The 20,907-nt window shown below is 43.1% G+C and overlaps 1 protein-coding gene across 1 annotated transcript in view; it reads right to left on the bottom strand.

The window, feature by feature from the left end:
* Positions 1 to 20,907, bottom strand: part of EXT2 (exostosin glycosyltransferase 2) — a 135,309-nt gene that overhangs the window by 92,536 nt on the left and 21,866 nt on the right. The window contains exon 6 of the mRNA XM_026004140.2: positions 18,488 to 18,581. Within this exon, the coding sequence (XP_025859925.2) occupies positions 18,488 to 18,581 (94 nt within the window). The remainder of the gene's footprint in view (positions 1 to 18,487; positions 18,582 to 20,907) is intronic.

Below are 20,907 nucleotides of genomic sequence, written 5' to 3'. Positions count from 1 at the left end.
CTACAAGGATGTCCCAAAAGACATACTTCTCAGTGTAAAAGTCAAGTGCCCCAAGAGAAAGGGTGAGAAAAGTGAACTGAATGCTCACCATTAGTTCTGTGTCCAACATTCCTGACCTCAAATGATGCTCATCACCATATCACCATCTAACACATATCCCACACAGAGCAATGTAAGCACCATGCAGGCGGGGATTTTCACCTGTTTTGTCCCCAACACTCCAATCTAGATCTCAGACAAAGCAGGAGCTCAGTATTCGTCAATTAAACCAGGCACTTGCTATGAACCAGGCATTGTTTTAAGTGCTTCTCCTAGATTAACTTACTTAATCTTCACAACCAAAGGACATCATCCCGATTTTACAGATGAGAACAAGGAGCCACTGAGACGTTCATGGGGGTTTACTGGTTCTGCTTTTCTCTTAAATTTCCTGATTTCATTCATGTAGTACTAGAGCACGCACTGAGCTGCTGATGAAAGGAATCAATCCACAACCTCAAGATTTCCTACCCCTAAAAAAAAAAAAAAAAAAAAAGATTTCCTACCCCTCCACGATGCTCAACTTTTCCAGAAACCTCCCTTTCCCAGCTGCATGCCTACATGCTTTTCACCAATTTAAGAGAGGCATTTAAACTCTGACCCAATACAGTGGCAGGAACAGTTAAAGTTTATCCTGAGTGATGTTGGAGGACCTCTCTGAGAATAACTGTATAACCACGAAGTTTCCTCAACAACACTTAGGGAATAGCCGTCTAGACAACATAATTCCCACCTTCGCCCTGGATCTTCCATTCATTGTAACACAGTCAAGAGTTAGTCCTTACCAGAGATTATAAAAACAAACATGATAAAATGGACACATCTCAAGGCAAGTGACTTATTCAAAGTCACATACTAAGCACCACTGGAGACAGAATAAAAGTAGATGCACACAACTACCACCTGCCTATTGCTGGTACCAGATGTGCCTTTCTCCAAGTCTGATGCTCAGTTCACAATTTCCCTGAGAGTTACTTTCTTTGGAGGTGGACAGAAGTGGTGGGGAGGGGGTGGGTGGTAGGGGAGGTGTCCCTCACATTACCTGAAAAGTAACCTTAGCTGCCCAGATGAAAGAAATAATTTCATTAAAGAGACATGTTATCTCTCAGGTCTCAAAATATAAGATGTCAAATGTACCAATAACGTTAACAAATCTGCTATAGAAAAACAATGCAGACTACAAGAAAAAAAAGGTGAAAGTCAATAAAACACAGACATCTCCTCTCTCCCAGGCCTAGCCCATTGGAAATAAATTCACCTAGCTGGCTTGTTTTAAGGGGGTAGGGTAGCAGCAAACTCTGGTTTACTAATGGATCAACAGAGCAAACTTCTAAAGAGGTTATTTACATGCTTTACAAAAGATAAACTGAGAAGCTCACTGTATCCTTAGTTTTTTGAACACCATGTGCTCTGGTTATTAGCCAAGGAGAATTCAATGCTCTGAAAAACATAGAAATAATATAGTTAAAGACCATGAACTTAACTTGGCCGAGGAGACATGGTTTCCATTATTAAAAACAAAAGTGAAAAAACAATTGTTCAACAAATATCTTCTTTATTACAATCCACCACTAAATTAACAGACCATCCACCTAATTGTGAGGCTAGAATGTGCGTGTGTGAGTTGAGGTAGGGATGGCATGGATCCTGATGACTTATTTCAGTGAGGCAACCAACAGCAGGCAGGGACAGTTATGAGAATAAATTAACAATTTCTCTTTAGGGATAGGAATCTTTTATTTTCATACACCTGTTTCCTCTGCCACATGCCGTTCCTCCTGCCCACAAATCAACCATCTTCAGTGACAGAAGTTTTATTAAAGATGAAAAATCACTTTTAGCACAAATAAGAGGTTTTCTTCATTATTAAATATTTTTAAAATTTTCCTAGCATTTTTATTTTTTTTTTTAAAGATTTATTTATTTATTTATGATAGACATAGAGAGAGAGAGAGAGGCAGAGACACAGGCAGAGGGAGAAGCAGGCTCCATGCACCGGGAGCCTGACGTGGGATTCGATCCCGGATCTCCAGGATCGCGCCCTGGGCCAAAGGCAGGCGCCAAACCGCTGCGCCACCCAGGGATCCCTTCCTAGCATTTTTAAAGTCCAGAAATGGAATGGGACGCCTAGGTGGCGCAAGCGGTTGAGCATCTGCCTTTCGCTCAGGGTGTGATCCCAGGGTCCAGAATTGAGTCCCACATCTGATTCCCTGCAAGGAGCCTGCTTCTCCCTCTGCCTGTGTCTCGGCTTCTCTCTGTGTGTCTCTCATGAATAAATAAACAAAATCTAAATAAATAAATAAAGTCCAGAAGTGGGGCACCTGGGTGGCTCAATGATTGAGCGTCTTCCTTTGGTTCAGGTCATGATCCCGGGATCCTGGGATCGAGTCCCACATCAGGCTCCCCGCAGGGAGCCTGCTTCTCCTTCTGCCTGTGTCTCTGCCTCTCTCTGTGTGTGTCTCTCATGAATAAATAAATAAAGTCCTTAAAAAAAATAAAGTCCAAAAGTTCTCAACCTAGCACATAATCCTGCACTTTTAACCTTTCCATTCCATAGAAAAAAACATGAATTGTGGATTCTCAAAATTTCAATGAAAAAAAAAACAACCTCACCTCTAAGAATCTCTCCACTGACACAACAAAACAAAATAAAAACCAAGCTTTTACAGGGCTTAATAAACTCTTTTAATTATATCCTTGTCACCCTGTTGTGATGAAAAAGTGTGACAGAAGTCCTACCTCACTGACTGGTGTCCAGGGCAGAGGCACTTCGCAAATTCTGAGTGGAGCCCACCAGACCACTTCTCTGTGTCCTGGTGTGCAGTGGAATGATGTGATGTGTAGGTGGCACTTAAAGCAGTTTATGCTTCACCCCCTTGCACCCCCTTTCTACAGTCTTACCTGGTCAGGAGCTGAGAAGTGGATTAGGAAAAAAAACATCTCAGAAGTGGAGTCCACAGTAAGGAGAGAAGCTCAATTCAATGGAGCCAATTAAATGACAGCCACTTTCTTTGGCTCTTGTACCTGATATAGACACTGAGGGACAGAATGTGATACCCCCTCAAAATTCATAGAGGAACAACATGTAAAGAAGCAGCAAGAGGACAACCACTTGCAGGTTGGGAAGAGGGCTCAGGGGAAAACCACCTTGTTGACACCTTTATCTTGGTCTTCCAGCCTCTAGAACTGCGAAAAATAAATTTCTGTAGCATAAGCTACCCAGTCTGGAGGGTTTCGTTACAGCAGCCATAGCAAACTAATACAGACATGAATAGACATTACATACCTCCCCCTTAAGACTACTGGCTGCTCAAGAACAAGAGCCATAGCTTGTGCAGCTCTTAATCATGTAGATTATCTTAAACAACATGGGCATTTTATAAATATTGTAGATTATTATAATAGAACAAAAGGTGCTCTAAACAAAGAAAATTAGAGCTTTATAAATAAACTTTATACTTTTCAGTCACATGCCACAAAGTCTTTCTAATGTAAAATCTGCCACTTATACTGTGTAAACTCAGGCCATCTACTAGCCTCTAAGGTTTGCCCTCCTGCTTTATTAATATGAGAAAAATAACGCTACCTCATCAGATTTTCAGAAGGAAGTTCCCAATACAGTGCCAAACACAGGTGTTAAAATAAAAATGTTCCCCTTCCCTTTGCCAACTGGGAAATGTAAGTTCATGACCACAGAACAAGACAGTGGTAAAATCAGTCCTGGCTCTTCCAACACCTAAGTACCTGCTAAAAAAAAAACAATCTTTGCTCTGAGGCAGAAAAAGACCTTGCCGGAATGTCCTTTCTGCTAAAGATTATCAATAATATTCTATTTGAATTCTAGAAAAACAGAGGACCTCGAAGAGTCCATTTTCTCCTTTTCTAGGCTAAAGGCATCATGAGTAGAAGAGACATTTTCTACTCAACAGTCTTAGAATGAGAAATTTGGTTTCTCACTGAAGAACCTATATTGAAATCATCTAATATCCATGGGTCCTTGGATTTGCCTCTCAATATTAAAGCTTTTACTCCTGTTTCTTATAGAGAAAGCCGAACAAATGTGGAGGGTGATCCACACCCTTTCTATGTCTCCCTGTAAGATCTAGTTTCCCTAGAAGGTCAAATGGGATCAAGAGGACAGTGAAAAGTATAACTAAGCTATCTCACAAGTGGGGGTCATCAAATCTGGCAGCAAAGATTGAATATTTGAGCCCTGTGACACTTGTACCATGCCATCTTCACCATTAATTATGAACCCAGACACCAAAGATGGCTATGATTTGCATGTTTTAGCATGCAATTTAAAAGAATTATTTCAAAATAGATGTTACTTGGAGCAAGTCAGAAGAGAAAGAGGTAAAAGAGTTTGAAAGTAGGGGAAGAAAAAAAAAAGAAACTAGGGGAATACTTTGTGAACACTTGTAGGGAATGCTTGAATGTTATGATCACCTATCCTATGGGAAACAAGAAGGGATCCAGGAAGAAAAAGGGGTACTCTGAGCCATGTTTCTTGACATATGACAGACAGCTCCTGAAATAGAAAGCCACAGGTTTCAAGTCTCAGGGGTATCACCTTCAAATATATCAATGTTCTAAGGGTGGATCAGTTTTCCCAACTGCTGACGCCCCGCTGTGAGGAGAGATCCCAAGCAAAACACAAGCCTCTGACTGGGAGCCTTTGAGGTAGCAGGAGCCATGAGGAGTTCAAAGGCAAGGCCGGCCAGTGGCTTGTACTTCCAAGAGCCATAGGGGTTAAAGGTTACTAAAGCAGGAGCCACTGACCAATAAAACTATGCTTGGTCAAACCTTCTCAGCAAAAGACTAGAGATTCATTGCTGCTGCACCATTCTCTGAGCTACCCACATCTCTGAATCCTACTATTCCTGAGGTCAGAACAGGAGCTGCTTTAGTGGTTAGCAGCTCACCAACTCTCTTTCCCAGCTACTTCCACAGAATAGCTGAAAGGTGAATTGGAACACTTTAATCAAGATCTGTCACCAAAAATAAATAAATAAGAAGACAACATGGGCCAACTACTTGTACAGGAATCTGCCTGGGGTGAGATATCCTGTGCTAAAACCAGGAGAATGCAAGCCTAAGTTTGTTTGATTAGAGAAGGCAAATGTAAAACAAGCCTCACTCCGACCAGGCACATTGGAAAGGCTTGCCCCGCTTTGATTAAGACACACACAAACACAGTATGCAAGGGGACCAAGAGGACAGATGGGAAGGCATACTTCAGGGCGATGTTCTCTCCTCTGCCCTGTTTCCCACATAGTGACAATCCAACTACAGAAAACTAAGGAGATCTTCTTTGGCAAGTCTTCTTTTTTGGCTGCAGATACTAACTGAGCAGACAGTCACATGTGAGCCCTTTCCACTGTCCCTACACGTTCACAGAAAAAGAGAAATTGAGAAGAGTATGGATCCAATGCTATTTATCACTATTCCACATGACCAGGGCACAAGAACTCTATAAGCTGCTTGCTGCTGGAAAGCTCCATCATCTGATTAAGGATTATTAAAACAAGCTCTCCTATTGATCCTGAATGGAAACCCCATACATTCTTCAAATTGGGACTCTGAACAGAAGGAAAATTTGAACTAGCTACACTTGCTTTGTCAATGGTTCTCAATTTTTCCCCTGCCCCTTCTCACCTGAAGGATGATATACACCCATGAGTAAGAGTAGCTGAGGTTCATCACAGCAGCAACTTTCAAGAGAAATTCATGTCCCTGCTCCCTGCCCTCTCCCTACACCCCTGTGCCAGAACGCAGTTAAGAACTGACTGGGAGGGGATCCCTGGGTGGCTCAGCGGTTGAGCGCCTGCCTTCAGTCCAGGCTGTGGTCCTGGAGTCCCAGGATCGAGTCCTGCATCGGGCTCCCTGCATGGAGCCTGCTTCTCCCTCTGCCTGCGTCTCTGCCTCTCTCTCTCTCTCTCTCTCTCTGTCTCTCATGAATAAATAAAATCTTTAAAGAAAAAAAAAGAACTGAGTGGGAGTTCGAGAGGTATGTGAGGTTTGAAAATCCCAACATGGAATTCTGATCCCTCCCATTGCCACACGGTGAAAAATCACTACAGTAGCTGATAAAACAGTTAAAATCTTTCTACTCTATGATTTCCAATCTCCAGGTTAGGCCAAAAAGATTTCCAAAGATTATGCTTGCTGTTATGTCATATTCAAAGTCACCTACAACTCATTAGGCAGAGATTTGGGGAATATGGATTTGTGGTTATTCGTGGCTCCAGGGAACCCACTCAGGTCCACTCTTCCCTACACACTACACCACAATCCACGAGCATGTTATTCAGACATGTCACCACTGTCTAGGTCTTCCCATTCTGGTCAAATGCCAAAACACTTCACAGATGAACTCAACCCTCTCAGTCTGCAGCTTAGAACAAGAAAAACACTCAAGGATCTTTAATACATATATAAGATCATCAAGACCCGCTCAAATTAACCTGAAAATGAAAAATACCTCAATATGCATATGTATTTCACTTATCTGAAATATTTTAATGAAAAGTATTGGAATCTGAAAGATAACAAGCGAACTGCTGTCCTATTTAAGATTTTTTTTTTAATTCATTCATAAAGGCACAGAGGGAGAGAGAGGCAGAGACAGAGGCAGAGGGAGAAGTAGGCTCCATGCAGGGAGCCCGACGTGGGACTCGATCCCAGGTCTCTAGGATCATGCCCTCGGCTGCAGGCAGCGCTAAACCGCTGCGCCACCGGGGCTGCCCCCTATTTAAAGTCCTTATCAAAATGACAAGTACACATTGAAATATAACAAATTAGCCTTAAATTACAAGGACAAAGATAACTCTATTGCCAGAAATTGTTCACATGGAGCTACATCTATACCAACCCTAACCTGATTTAGCATGAAACATCTTTAGGTGAAGAGAAATGAAATAAATATACGTGATTATAGTCTTAGAACAATCTTCCCAAGAAGAGTAGCATGGAATTATAAGATTAATTGTGCTACTATAAAGTCAAAAACTATGCCATGCCAAAAATAATTATGCAACCGCAAATCCTTCCAACCTGTGTGATGCTGAGGGAGATCGAATATATACATTCATAAATATATAATAACTATATTAATATCTATAAATATAGGCAGAAATCCTATGGATCACTTGAACCCTTACTAAAGACCTGGATATAGTGCTTTCTTTACCAAACAATCAATACTTGATAATTGACAAGTTATTATTTTGTAAACAAACCTAAATATTTTTATAAACAAATATATAACAAATTTACAAGAGCTGCATTGGGTTTCCTGTAATAAACAATTATTTCTCAGAAATGCTTCACGAACAGTCCCACTCTGTGGGAAACCAGCCCCAAGGAGTCAGACAATTTTTATATAGGGTGCAAATTAATATTTAACACTTTTATTAGAGAGGCCATTTCCTGAAGCAATGTCCCATACTGGGACTCATTACCGAGGATTAACCCATGTTAACTCCAGGGACAGCTCTCTAACCAATGCCCAAAGGAAAATGACCATCCCATCAACCCTGATCCCTCAAAAAGGCTGTGCAATGATTATTCATAATCACATATTTAGCGAGAACTTCCAATATACTCAAATTATTTATATAACTTATTCATCATAACTTAAATATTTGCAGTAAGTTTGTTAAAATTACACTATACACAAAACACCCAGCTTGATAAACTTCTTAACTAATTTAGTCCCCAGAAAATGTATTCAAAAGTAGGTCTATCGCTTTGGAGTTTGGGGCATTTTATTTTGTTTTATTGCTCGTTTGGTTTTTATACCTAATTACTCTCCCCACAGGAGCTACATGAGCAATAAAACCAACCAGTATATTTTTATTGTTTGCTCAATGAAAATCATTAATCCTAGATCAACAGCCATATAATTTGACGAACTTACTACAAAAATTCCTCCCTTTTGCCTCAACCTCAAGTGGCTATTTTAAATTGAACACACTTGCAAAACTGCTCATGTCCAAAACTCTCTGAAAAAGGAAAAATAATGTGTTTGGTGCCAAAAGGGCACGCAGCACTTAAAAACACATATCCACTGGGTTTTGCTTATCGTTACTAAAGTCTTCCTGAAGGCTTGGGTTAGAAGAGCTGGCAGATAGAAAGCACATCCTGAGGGCATATTCCACCCACCCCAGTCGCTCTGGAAATCAAGGTTGGAAAACTGAAAGGAGAAGGAGGGCAGAGATGCACTTTTTGAAACGCCTGGAAAAACATTCTGGTCAGGAGATGCCAGAGATTTTGCAGCTCCCACCAAGCTGCTGGCCTTGATCCAGGTAATGGTTTTTCCTTCCTCTCAGCTGTCTGCTGCGGGAGTTTTCCAGCAAAAAAAAAGAAAGGAAAAGTGGTAGGGAAGAGGGAGGAGTAGCTTCCAGTTCCATTCCTCCGTAACTGAGAGGGTAAAAAGGGCCAGGCATGGCAGGCTGACATTCACGGAGGGCCTGGTGTTTCCACGCAGCACTCGGGGAGGATTACTGGGGGTTAGCAATCTGGTCTAAGAGGGGCAGCAAAGCAGAATGATGAAAGTCCCTTTAAATTTGGTAAGTGATGCTGTGGGCAAAGATGTGTGAGCAGAGGCCCAGCCACTCAGGCGGCCTTTAGAAAACAGGTACACGGTAAACCTGGCTCCCCTAGCCCTTCGGGGCTGCCCAACTCACTTGCCGAACGAAGCTTGAAAACACAAACTGCCAGTGCAATGGCACTTTCTAGTCAAGGGATAAAAATAAAGGCCCTTGGAAAATCCTCTCTTGCCTAACCCTCACCGCCCTGCCTCCACCAAGAGAAGTGACTCTTCTGGCCAACGGCAGGGTTCTGGACCTGCAAAGGTTAATGATCTGGCTAGTCTTTTACCTCCAAACCGCGGCCGCCACGCTACCCCATCCCTCCTGCCTGGCATTTCTCTTCATTTTTAATATCAGAAGTTTCACACGCCTGCCGGAGCTCCTGGACTCAGCAGAAAGACCCATATAGCTGTCATCGAACTGATAAGAACTTGAAAATGACTCCGCGGGGCCTCTTTATAAAGAAGAGCCAAAGAAGCCCATAAAGAAACAGGGCAGGGGCCACGGAAACCAGCCGCTCACACTGCTTTAACGTGGCATTAAAATGAGCTACAGATTTATGGCAGTGTTTTAGCCCCTGGCCCAAATCATCTGGGGGATGAAGCTCTCGTCCCCACTCTCCAGCGGGATTTTAAATCTGGGATGGAGCTGGCCAGAGAGGAATGGGGGAAGGGAGGCAGTAGGAGGAAGAGAGGAAAAAGGAAGAGGCAGAGAGTACCAGGAAAATTATATAACAGAACTCAGTTCTTTTCAGGGAGATGAGAACAGCAGCTATTTCTGCGAGTTATCTGGCCAGTCCTCTTAAACTCTCATACAAATTCCCTTTATTTTTAGTTCTTACCCAGTGAACTCACATTCTTCAACCCTTCACCACCCAAATGTCAATTCCGATTGTAACTTTTCTCTTTAGGTTCATTTCTTTTTTAATTTTCCAGTTTAAACAATGAATAAAATCATCATTTGGCAGAGAATACATTTGAAGAGAGGAAAAAAGATTCCGTATAAGTTTTTCTCACTGGAAAGAAGAAAAAGTAATAGTACTTTATCCAAATGTGCCAGTGAGTTGTTTTTTTTTTTTAAGGCCAACTAGAGAACCACTGATTTTAATCAACCATTCTGATCCTAACAGAAAAACAGAGAGGTGAACCGCCTTCCATGCCAAGATATAGAAAGTACACCAGACCCACAGGAATAAATTCTGTTTCAAGTTTCCAAGCCCAGAAGCAAATGCATAATACATCCATGTTGGTAACTCACTGTGGTTCCTTAAGCCCAAACTCCAAACCAGAAGGCTCCTTCCAATACTCAAACTCAAACCCAGGCAGAGCAATTCCAAATAACTGCCAGCATGGAGCAGGCCAGAACCCAGATGCTTTAATTATTTCATGTCATCAATAACACTGCTCCATGGTGTTATTAGTCCTAGGTCTGAGATAAGAAAATGGAAGCTTCAAAAAGTTAAGTAACTAGCCTACAGTCACAAGTTAGCTTTTGCAGCACAGTTTAGGATTTGAATTCAGGTCTATTCAACTCAAAAATCTACATGCTTGCCACTACCAACATGTTTCAAACTTTCTGGACTGGGACCCACACTAAGAAACAAATACATTTTATACTGCAGCTCACAAGTCATCTACATGTATGGCTAAAATAGGGGTTTCTGGAAGTATTTACCTTTATTGGGTAATATGCTGATATTCTCCTTTCTATTATATTTCATTAAAAAAAAAAAAAAAGAAAAGAAAAAAGACGGGCAGCCCCAGTGGCGCAGCGGTTTAGAGCCGCCTGCAGCCCGGAGTGTGATCCTGGAGTCCCAGGATCGAGTCCCACGTCAGGCTCTCTGCATGGAGCCTGCTTCTCCCTCTGCCTGTGTCTATGCATCTCTCTCTCTGTGTCTCTCATGAATAAATAAATCTAAAAAATCTTTAAAAAAAAAAAAAAACCTGAATTTAAAATGTAATATGTTAAAAAAAAAAAAAAAGAGAGAGAATGCTAGTCATCACCCACTAAATTGACTTCATGATCTAACTAATGAATCATGACCCTCGGTCTAGAAAATACTGTAGTACTCAATGTCCAGGCTCCCCCGCCCCCACCCGAAATCATCAGATGGGAGTCAGGAGACCTGGGCTCCAGTCAGGCTCAACCCTGGCCCTAACAATTCATTCTCCAGATCACCTGAACTCTAGAGCTTATGTATCATTTATAAAATATGAGGAAAGGGTTGAGCAGTTTTGAAGGTCCCTTGCAGCTCTTTGATTTGGTTCTCAATCTCCTTAATGAATACTTCTTTTCCCTTCCATCACCCATCATTATTCTCCACTTGTCACTGACCTTCCCTGCCTTCTACTTCTCACAAAGTTTTTTGCCTTTGGTGTTCAAAGTCCCTGCTCGATCCACTCCATCTTACCTGCTGACTCTTTCTCATAGAAGCCACCTCTGGGTAGATGGAGGTCAATACCCTCCCAGAGCACCCTGTCTTCCTGAGACTACCCAGTTGTGAAGATTCCCTTCACCTCCGATCTATTCCTGACTCTCCATGGCACAACTGAATGACAGAACTTCTGGCCTTTTTAGTAGGTATATTACTCAAAGTACTCTTCCCCGGCAACCTCGGGGCCTTTCTTAAAAACAGGATCTTTTAAATAAAATCTCCCTCAACAAGCCTGTATAATACTAGGAATAGAGCAGGTGCTTAATACAGATTTATCTGATGTGTTTGCATTATGAAATTAAAGACTAAAAAAAATAAAATAATAATAATAAAGACTCTAATTCTCCTAAATTTGGAGAATATTTAGGTGGGCTGCTCTAAGAAAAGTCACTGAACTAATTAAAGCTGGCACCGTAGTAAGATAAGTGAGCATTGACAGACCAGGTTCCACACATGACTCATTTATGTGTTTGCCCGTGGACAAGGTGTGCCAGGATTGCCAAGGAAAGCAGCTTTATGGTCTCTCCATCTGGACTGTGAGGATTTAAATCTCAGAAGCTATACAAAATAACTACAAATCAGCGCAAACCTTAAAGACAGGAAAATTTATTTACAGGCCCTAGTGTACTATAAATTTGAGACAGTTCTATTAAAATGCTTTTCTTGGCTTCCCATCAGATACTTGGCAAAAGCCTTTTTCCAATAAGGTTCTTAATACTAAAGTTGGGGGGGAAAAAGTGAAACACATAAAAATGCTCTTCCTTAGGAGTTCCAATTAAATGAGTCCTTATTTTATTCTGCTTTAAACAACATACATTAACCAATCTCTTTTATAATATGGACTTATATGTTCAGGAAAACTCAAACACAGAGAATCCAGTGCCACTGAAAAGAAATTTTAAAATTCAGAATATCCCATAAAGTGACCCCACTTCAATCCCAAAGCCTCTCCCACAGGCCAAAGAGCCCAGCTTTGTGTCAGAACCACGGTTGTCTGTTTTGCAGGAAGAATTCCAGGGATCAGGTCAGTGTGTTTTGTTTAAGGGCAAGCAATCCAGTACAAAAGCAAAGATCGGGAAACAGAGCTCAGAATGACTTGTCGGGGCCGGAGAGTGGGGGAGAAAAGGAGGCAGCAAATATTTGGCATTTTTTAAAAGCTGTGAGAGTTCAGTTTATGTATATAAAAATTTTTTCAATTTCACAGGTGGGGGGATAAAAGTGACAAGCATTATAGTATTGATTCTGGAAATCAGAAGTGAAATATTTTCCATATTCTTCGTAATATATTTCCAGGGATGCATCCAGCCCTAAATGTCTCAAGCGACCACTTTTTTGAGAAGACTATCCAATAAGCAGTCATCTTGAATTATTGGCAAGTTCATCTGATTTTTTTTTTTTTTTTTTTTTTTTTTTTTTTTTTTTGCCTCAATCCAGGCCGCACAGTTCTGTGATTTGAATAAAGCTGTGGGCAGCAAAAGAGAATGTGCTCCCTGTCGGTCCCTCACATGGTGTGCGGTCTTGGGAGGATTACTTTACATGCCTTTATCCTCGGTGTCCTCACATTAAAACATTCAGATTATCTGTCTGCCTGCCTATCTCACTACTGTGTTTAAACAGTTAGCTCTGTAAACCCATGTGCTGGGGGTGAGCAGGGGTGGGGAGGTAGTGGACAGGGACAGCTATACAACTGGAGACAGACAAGACAGTCAAGCCACCCACATGGGGAACCTTCAGAGAACAGGCTGCCAAGGTTTCTAGACATCTGAGGGTTTATACCTTTCACTGAATGACAAAACACTTTTTAAAAATAAAAACCTTTTCTTACTAAGTTTTTCATTTTAATTCCAATAGGATGAACATGTAATGTTGTATTAGTTTCAGGTGTAAGATACAGTGATTCAAGAATCTATACATTACTCGGTGTTCATCATGGTAAGTGTACTTAATCCCTGTCACCTATTTCTCCCACCCCTCCCCACCCACCTCCCCTCTGGTGACCATCAGTTTGTTCTCTGTATTTACTTGTCTGTAAAAACAAACATTTTAGATAGACTCTATAAAAACTTTATATAAGTATATTATAGTATATTTATATAAGTATATTACATTAAGAACCACGATTTTAAATATATATATGTTACACAAAATTTAAGCCTTCACTTAAAGATTCAAGGGCATCACCAAGAAAAGCAACCTCTGTATTTCCTCAGTTTTAAGACACCCTGTCAATAACAGCTTTAGGGGAAAAAAACAGAAACCATATTCAATGTTCAAACTGATGGCAAGTCTCCTTTGGATGTCAGAAATCCAAAATACGAAAAACAAACATGTACTTCTTTGAACCAAGGAATTCTGCTGTCTTACAATGACGCACCCAGGATATAGTAAAGCCTGCAAAGCTGCCAGCCATATATCCAATATACTGAGAGTTCTATTTTTGAAACAGCTTTTCCATTTTTGCTGTTCACACCAGACTGGCTGATGACCCCTCTCAGAGACCCTTCATATTTGTGATTTCTAAGCTACGACTATAGAAACCAGCTAAGTCGCTGTGTTGAAATCCAAGTCTTGTTTTAGGGGCCGTCCTGCAGACAAAGTGCGTGACCTCTCTGTGCACACACACATGCACTGCTATGAGCTCTGTTTCATTCTCTCCTTTATCATAGCGAGGCCTAACTACAGTCCTGGTCGGTGAGGGTGCCACATGGCTGGGTTTTATTTTCTTAAGTAGAACTGTTTTGTCTTTTTCCTAATCAGTCAATTACATCTTCAAGTACTCCTCAGCAGCACAGATATTCGGTATACTTACTAGGAAAATATGAAGGCCAACTGGGATGGGTCAGTGTAACAGACGGAAAAGAAACTGATTTTTTAAACTCACCCAGGCTTAAAGGCCAGGGAGAAAAGAAGATGCTGACTGTTTCTGCCACCTCAAAGGCTCCCAGTCAATCGAGTACAGAGAAGAGTTCAAAGGCAAGGCAGGCTCCTGACTTCCACCTCCTAGTGTGGCTGAGGTTAGAGGTCACTGCTGGTGGAGCCACTGACCAATAAAAGAATGTTTGGAAACTCCACTCAACAGATAAACTGCAGATCCATTTACGCCTTCCTCCCTCTCCACACAAACATTTCCAACTATACAGCCCCGTGTACACCCGGCCTTCCAAGGGCCTAGGTTGCTTTCATTTCAATTGTCGTTCAAGGGTGACTAGGGATATGAAAGCTCCTTCTGATTACAGAAAAATACTCAGTCGCATACTTCTGCCTGTCTTCCAGCATAAGAAAGGTGGTGGATAGGCTTCTCCACCTTTAAGAGCTACCTCAAATGCCACCTCCCCAATAAATCTGTCCCTGACTTTAGCCCGTAACTGTTCCCTTCCATATCAGACCCCTAATGTACTTTAGAAAATGTCCGCCATCTTCTCAACTTTCTTTGTGCTTATTCCCATACACCACCAGGTCTTAGTGGCTGAGAATCATAAATTTATGATTATATCCCCTTGAAAAAAACAACACTCAATTAGGACTTCACTAAATTAACTAGTTAATTTAGCTCATAGGACGATAAGAGGCCAACTGATAAGTTGGCTTTATACTATTATATAATTCTCACCCTCTACTAATAGAAGAAACTGGTTTTTAATTTACCTACAAAGAAAATCAACAAGCTCCCCCCAACCCAGCTTGTCCAATACCATGTTTGCCAACACTCTTGTCAGCTCTCAGGAGGAGATAACTTACTTTCTGTAGGCTCTAGCCTTGTCCTTAACTTTGTGGCTGCTTCAACATCATATCTAAGGTCGGGAGGCAAATTTACTTACTTTTCCTTGTGAGGCAAAGGGTCTCTCCCTTGGTGCATCCTTATGCCCAAGTCATGATGAAGACTTTCACTGCAACCCCCGCCAGCCACACTGTGGCCTCACTTGTCCCGAGCTCTAAGCTGCAAAATGTCACTACAATACTTCCATCACCAAGATTGCACCCCCAGACCGCTGGAGCCAATCAGAAACATAGCTCTGTTCCCTCTTCGGACAGCCAAAATCCCATGCCCGGTGCTATTTCTTCCTCATCTGAAAGAACTAGTCTCTAGAGACCGACTACTGAGGACAAAGCCAGGGAGAAGTACCTTAGGATATCTTGGAAACATTTATGCCGTCCCAAGGAAAAGGAGTCACTTAAAAGTAGATGGAGACCCCTGCTGGCTGCAAGTGTCCCTGCAACTTCTCAAGTTGGTTTTCAGCTGCTGAGCAAGAAATTCAGACTATTGCTCAGGCTTGGCTCATTCTGACCTATCAACCAGGGGCTCTAAGCCATCAACTACTGATATGACAGGATTTCCCTAAAATTTTATATCTGTCTTACAAACAGATCCAAATCTGACCTCCCTAAAATGATTCACTAAGGTGTAAAAACTTTTCAGAACCAAGTGTGTGCCAAAGCCACTCCTGCCAAGATCAGGTTAAATCTATGGATGGTAAACAGAAGGCAAATGACAAGCAGATTCTGCAAAGGGTCCTAGAGAACAAAAGAACTCTCGCTAGTGTTAGATAAGACCTTCACTATCAATGGAATGGTGGTTCCCGATCAAAGCAGTGTTGCCCCACACGGGACATTTAGCAATATCTAGAGACATTTTTTATTATCACACCTTGAGAAAAGGGTGTGCTATTGGCATCTAGTAGCTAAACCTGATCATCCTTATACCTCTTTGGGAATTACTTCAACCAGCTAATCTCACTTTTGGTTGAGATCAGTCCAGTCTAGAAATCAGAGATTGAGAGAAGAAAAGAGGTCATTATGGAACACAATATTCAGGGAAAGGGGAGCAGGATTCCATGGGGCACTGCAGTGGAGAGCATTAGAAGGTCTGAAAGCAGAGAAAAGAGGCACGAAAAAGCGGAAGGAAAACTTGGAAAGGGAGGCAGAAAGTGCCAAGACTGCCTTTCTGAACAAGTTGACACAATGTGGATGCTCATCACTCAGAGAGGTAAATGGCCCTCAGGTCTAGAGGTGTGTAGCAAAGACATGGCCACTGGTCATTAATGCTGTCAAGGTCAGTGATATTCTTGCTAAGGACAAGAGGTTCACAGACTTTTTTAAAACAACTAAACAGAACATGAGAGAGGATCTAGCCAATCCCATCATTTCATAAAGGAGAAAATGAAAACCCAGTGAGCTTTGGTGACTTATCACTGTCGTATAATTCATAGGGACAGAGCCATGGCTCATATCCCAGTCTTTTGACTCCCAAGTGTATCTCTTTGAACCCAAATAACCTCAAAGTACCATATTTTAAATGACCTCTACTCATTCCATCTCAACGGATTTATGATTTCTGAGTCTGGACTCAGAAACCACCAGCTGTGCTAGTCTCAGACCTGTGGTTCCCCAGCCTGCTCTGTGGAATAATGGTATTCTATAAGCTAGGAGTGGGAGCTCTGCCCTGAAAACCAAAGGATTCTCTCTCCCAACATGATGATGGTGGGTTTTTACTTGGCCTTGTCAGACTGGAATCTTAAGATGGTGTCTGATTTGGCAGATGACTCTCTACTTAGTTAATAAATCAAGATGCTATATAAAAGAAACACCCAGAGCTTGGACACCAGAACTCTTCTTCTGTGAAAAGGAACACGTTCTTCTTTGAAACTTATAAGAACCACAGGTTTAGATGAAAAATCTAGAGCTCTCCAGATGGACTTTCTAATTGACTGAAACTCAGATAAGGCTAGTACTCAAGTAATAACTGAGAAGCTCAAACACTTAAAATGAACATGAACAGCTCTGAAAAAACAACGGGGAGGCTAAAACTCAACTGAGATTAGTTTTGTTTTTTAAGATTTTATTTATTTGAACAAGAAAGAATGCACACAGAGGGAGAGGGAGAAGCAGACTCCCCACTGAGCAGGGAGCCCAATACCCGGATAAAGGCCAGGACCCCAGGATCATGACCTGAGCCGAAGGCAGATGCTTAACTGACTGAGCCACCCAGGCACCCCTGTGACCTGTTTTCCAATCAGGAAGTCAATGTGTTTTAAAGATGAGGTCACTGAGATCCAGAGGAGGCAAATCCTTGGCAGAGGATTTGCACTGATGGCAGAGTCGGTGCCCAGCCGAGATGGTGCTGAGTGCAGGCAGTCTGGGGTACTGCGTGACATGGCCATCTCCATGGTTTAAAGCAATTAAAGAGGGTGGACTCAACACATCTGCTAATTTTCACTGCCTCCTAAAACCCTAACATGACGATTATGACAAATTTTGAAAAAAGAATACACAATCACTCTAACATCAAGAAAAAGATGGGAGAAGAGCCTCAGCAACAAAACGCAGAAGCTGAAGAGAAAAATGAACCATGGCACCTGACTCTCTGGGCCCAAGAGAGCTGCTGAGGAAAATCAGACCTTGGGAAAACCCAAGGTCATCCGCTGCAGCACCCCAGGTGGGGGCAGAGATGAGGCGGGAAGGAAGAGGACAAACTGAACACATAATCACAAAGCGGTCAGAAGGCCCAATTCCCACCCATCCCACAGCTAGGTGACCACCCTGCCCTTACCCAGAGGCCTGACACCCATTCCCTGGACAAGGTCACAGGCAGGCTCTCCACCTGGGGTGGAGGTGCCAGACCGAGAACAGAGGGGACACAGGACAGTCACAGACTCAAAGCTGAGGACCCTCCAACCCTCTCTGCCGTTCATCTCCTACAAAGATTATTTTTACAAAAATAAAAACCTTAAGAATCTACTTAAAAAGAAAAGAAACAATTAGCACAGAAACCAATTTGGGGTGGTCTTTTTAAATTTTTTTTTTTAACTTGACATTTCAGCCCAACTAAATTTCGTTCTGGACAGAGAAAGGAAAGAGAAGCAGGACTATCCAGGACCCCCAGTGGCATGCTTCAGGCCAGAAGAGGGCAGCCCAGGGGAAGGGGTATCAGAAGGAAAGAAAACCAGAAAGTGAGGCAGGGGTGCAGTAGCTGTTCCAGGGCACAGGGGCACTCAACGAGGGAGGCTGCTGGAACTGGGGACCTAGGCCAGCTGATATGACAACATTCTCCTGGGTAACAGCCACTCAGAGGCATCATCCTGAAATCTCCCCCCTTCCAGGGCTGCCTTACTCACTACAACTATCACCTGCTGAGAGAACCACCAGCCAAAAAGGTTCAGATTTGTGTCTTGAACACACTGCTACCCTACGACCCTAAAACAGAAAAATGTGGGCTTACCTCAGCAGAGCTTTTAAATCTCTCACAGTTACTATTTAAAACCTCATTTGATGTGACCTCACCTGGGTCTGCTTTCCTCTCCTCAGTCTGGTGAGTCGATAGAGTGCCTCACACATTCAGCTCTGTGGATGTGTATCCCCACCACACAGGCCACCCTTCCGACCACCCATGTCACCTCCCCAGCAAGCCTGCCCAGCCTCTTACCTGCCGCTGCATTTCTTCAATCTGCCTTTGTGGGATGCTCTGCAAAATACTGTACACATCTGACATCTTTTCTTCCGGCACGACCACGGATGCTCTAGAGACAACAGCAAAACAGTTTCTATACCCAAGGCCCTTTACACACAGCACCTCTACGGACCTGTCTCGTTGCATTCTTCTGAGCACAAACACCCACACTCCCCTTTGGTCTGCATTTCTTCCAGTGAGTGGCTCCCTCGTCCTCCTCCTCTCTCAGGGCCGACCTTCTCAAAGGAGTCCTCTCACCTGCTCTGTCTCTTCACCTCCCTCCACACCACCCATGTGTCCCAGCCATGCTGGTGCCCTTTCAGCCACTTCAACAAACCATGCTCTGCCCACCAGGGGGTCTGTGGGTATGAACTTCCTCCTGCCTGGTGCACTCCTCTGTATCTTCACTGCCTGCTCTGAACAGCAAGGACTTTTCTCCTTTAGCTATCTCCTCAAATCCATTCACTCATTCAGCACGTTTATGGAGCCGCTATCATGTGCCAGGGACTCAGATTAGAACAGTGACCAAACCAGACAAAGGCGTCTGGGGCTGAGTGCCATGAGAACACCTGCAGGAGAGCATTCTAGGCAGAAGGGCTAACAAGCAGAAGGCCCCAAGGAAGAAGAGGCATGCTGGGAATGATCTGGCAACAGCAAGGAGGCTGGGGTGGCTGGAGAACAGTAAAGATGGAAAATACCAGGAGGTAAACAGGGGACGGAGGGGCACAGCAGACAGCACCGGGCCTTGCAGGTTACAGTAAGGACTAGACTTTAACTGAACAGAAAGCCATTAGAAGGTTTTAGGCAGTGCTGGCATCATCTGATTAAGTTCCAACAGGGTCATTCCGCCTAAAGAAACTGCAGAAAGCCGGGGCAGAAGAATGGCTGGACACCATCACAAAATACAGTGGAAGAGCTGGTGAAAATGGTGAGGCCGTGGCTGGCAGCAGTGGCCAGCAGGCTAGACACGCGGGTGAGGAAGACAGATGGCTCAACGATGAGCCATCCACCAGGGCACTTAGCAGGGTTTCCCATTATGTTTGTACCAATTAACTTATTAAATCTGAAACCTGCCCCCAATCAAGACTAGTCTGTTAGGATGGAAACCATGTCTGGTTCCACACCCTGAGCACCTGGTACACTGTCTAGCACACGTGGTACTTAATAAATATTCGCTAAATAAGTACATGATCTCTACTACATGGATGGGAAAACTGAGGCTCAAAAAAAAAAAAAAAAGGAAAAATGATTTGGCAAGATCACAAAGCTAACCAGTGACAGGGCTGGTTGCCTGAACCCAGGCCTTCTGGCTCCAAGTCCAGAGCCCTTCCACCACTTATCCATTATTACAGCTACCCAAGCCGGTCTGGATTCACTCAGAGTACTGCCTCCACGAAGCCCTCACCAAATCCACTGCCGACAATGGACAATGGTGTTTGCATCCTTCTAGCGTTTCTCCTACCATTCCATCCAGCCGGGTTGTGTCTCATCACAGTAGTTGGTCATTGCTGGTTTACTTGTCTATCTTCCACCACTAGACTAGGGGCTTCCTAGAGGCAACGTTTGACCTTGATCATCTTTGTATCCCCATACTTATTAACACGGTACCCGGCAAATAAAGGGCCCCCAACAAATGTCTCCACGGGTGCTTAAAGGACTGAAAGTGGCTCAGCACCTCTCTAAGATAAAAAGAATTACACAGCCTCATCTTTCAGGCTGAATGAGGCTCCCCCTCTGTTCTGGGCTTCCACCACCCCCTGTGCCAGCATCTACTATGGCACTTGTCACACATTATTAGAATGCTTGGTTTATCTTCCCCACAAGATCCCAGGCTCCTTAAGAGCAGAGACTGCATTATTCACAGAAGATTTTCCAATAACTATGAGATGAATGAAGGTACCCAAGAATGAACGCCACTTACATTGTTAAAATACCTATGGTGGGGATCCCTGGGTGGCGCAGTGGTTTGGCGCTTGCCTTTGGCCCAGGGCGCGATCCCAGAGACCCGGGATCGAATCCCACATCAGGCTCCCGGTGCATGGAGCCTGCTTCTCCCTCTGCCTATGTCTCTGCCTCTCTCTCTCTCTCTGTGTGACTATCATAAATAAATAAAAATTATAAAAAAAAAAAAAATACCTATGGTGATCGGACAGGAAGGGAAACATCAGAACAGTTGGGAGAGGAGAAAGTAAGTATCTGAGGCAGAGTTAGCTGAGAGGTATACACAAAGGGGGCTAATTTTCAATGATCTTTAACCTTCAGAGTCCTAGGGAAATGAAACGACACGAGACAGAGAGCTCTGCTGTCCATTACAGCCATAACCGAGCGGAACCTACGTTTGTCCATCTGGGCACTGGGAATGTTTCTCTGTGGAGGCACTCCACCTCCAGCTAGTA

The sequence above is a fragment of the Vulpes vulpes genome, chromosome 5 (genome assembly GCF_048418805.1).
Source record: "Vulpes vulpes isolate BD-2025 chromosome 5, VulVul3, whole genome shotgun sequence".
In the NCBI taxonomy this organism is placed as follows: Eukaryota; Metazoa; Chordata; class Mammalia; order Carnivora; family Canidae; genus Vulpes; species Vulpes vulpes.
Note: the sequence above shows the minus strand (reverse complement) of the source record. Positions and strands in the feature narration are given on the sequence as shown.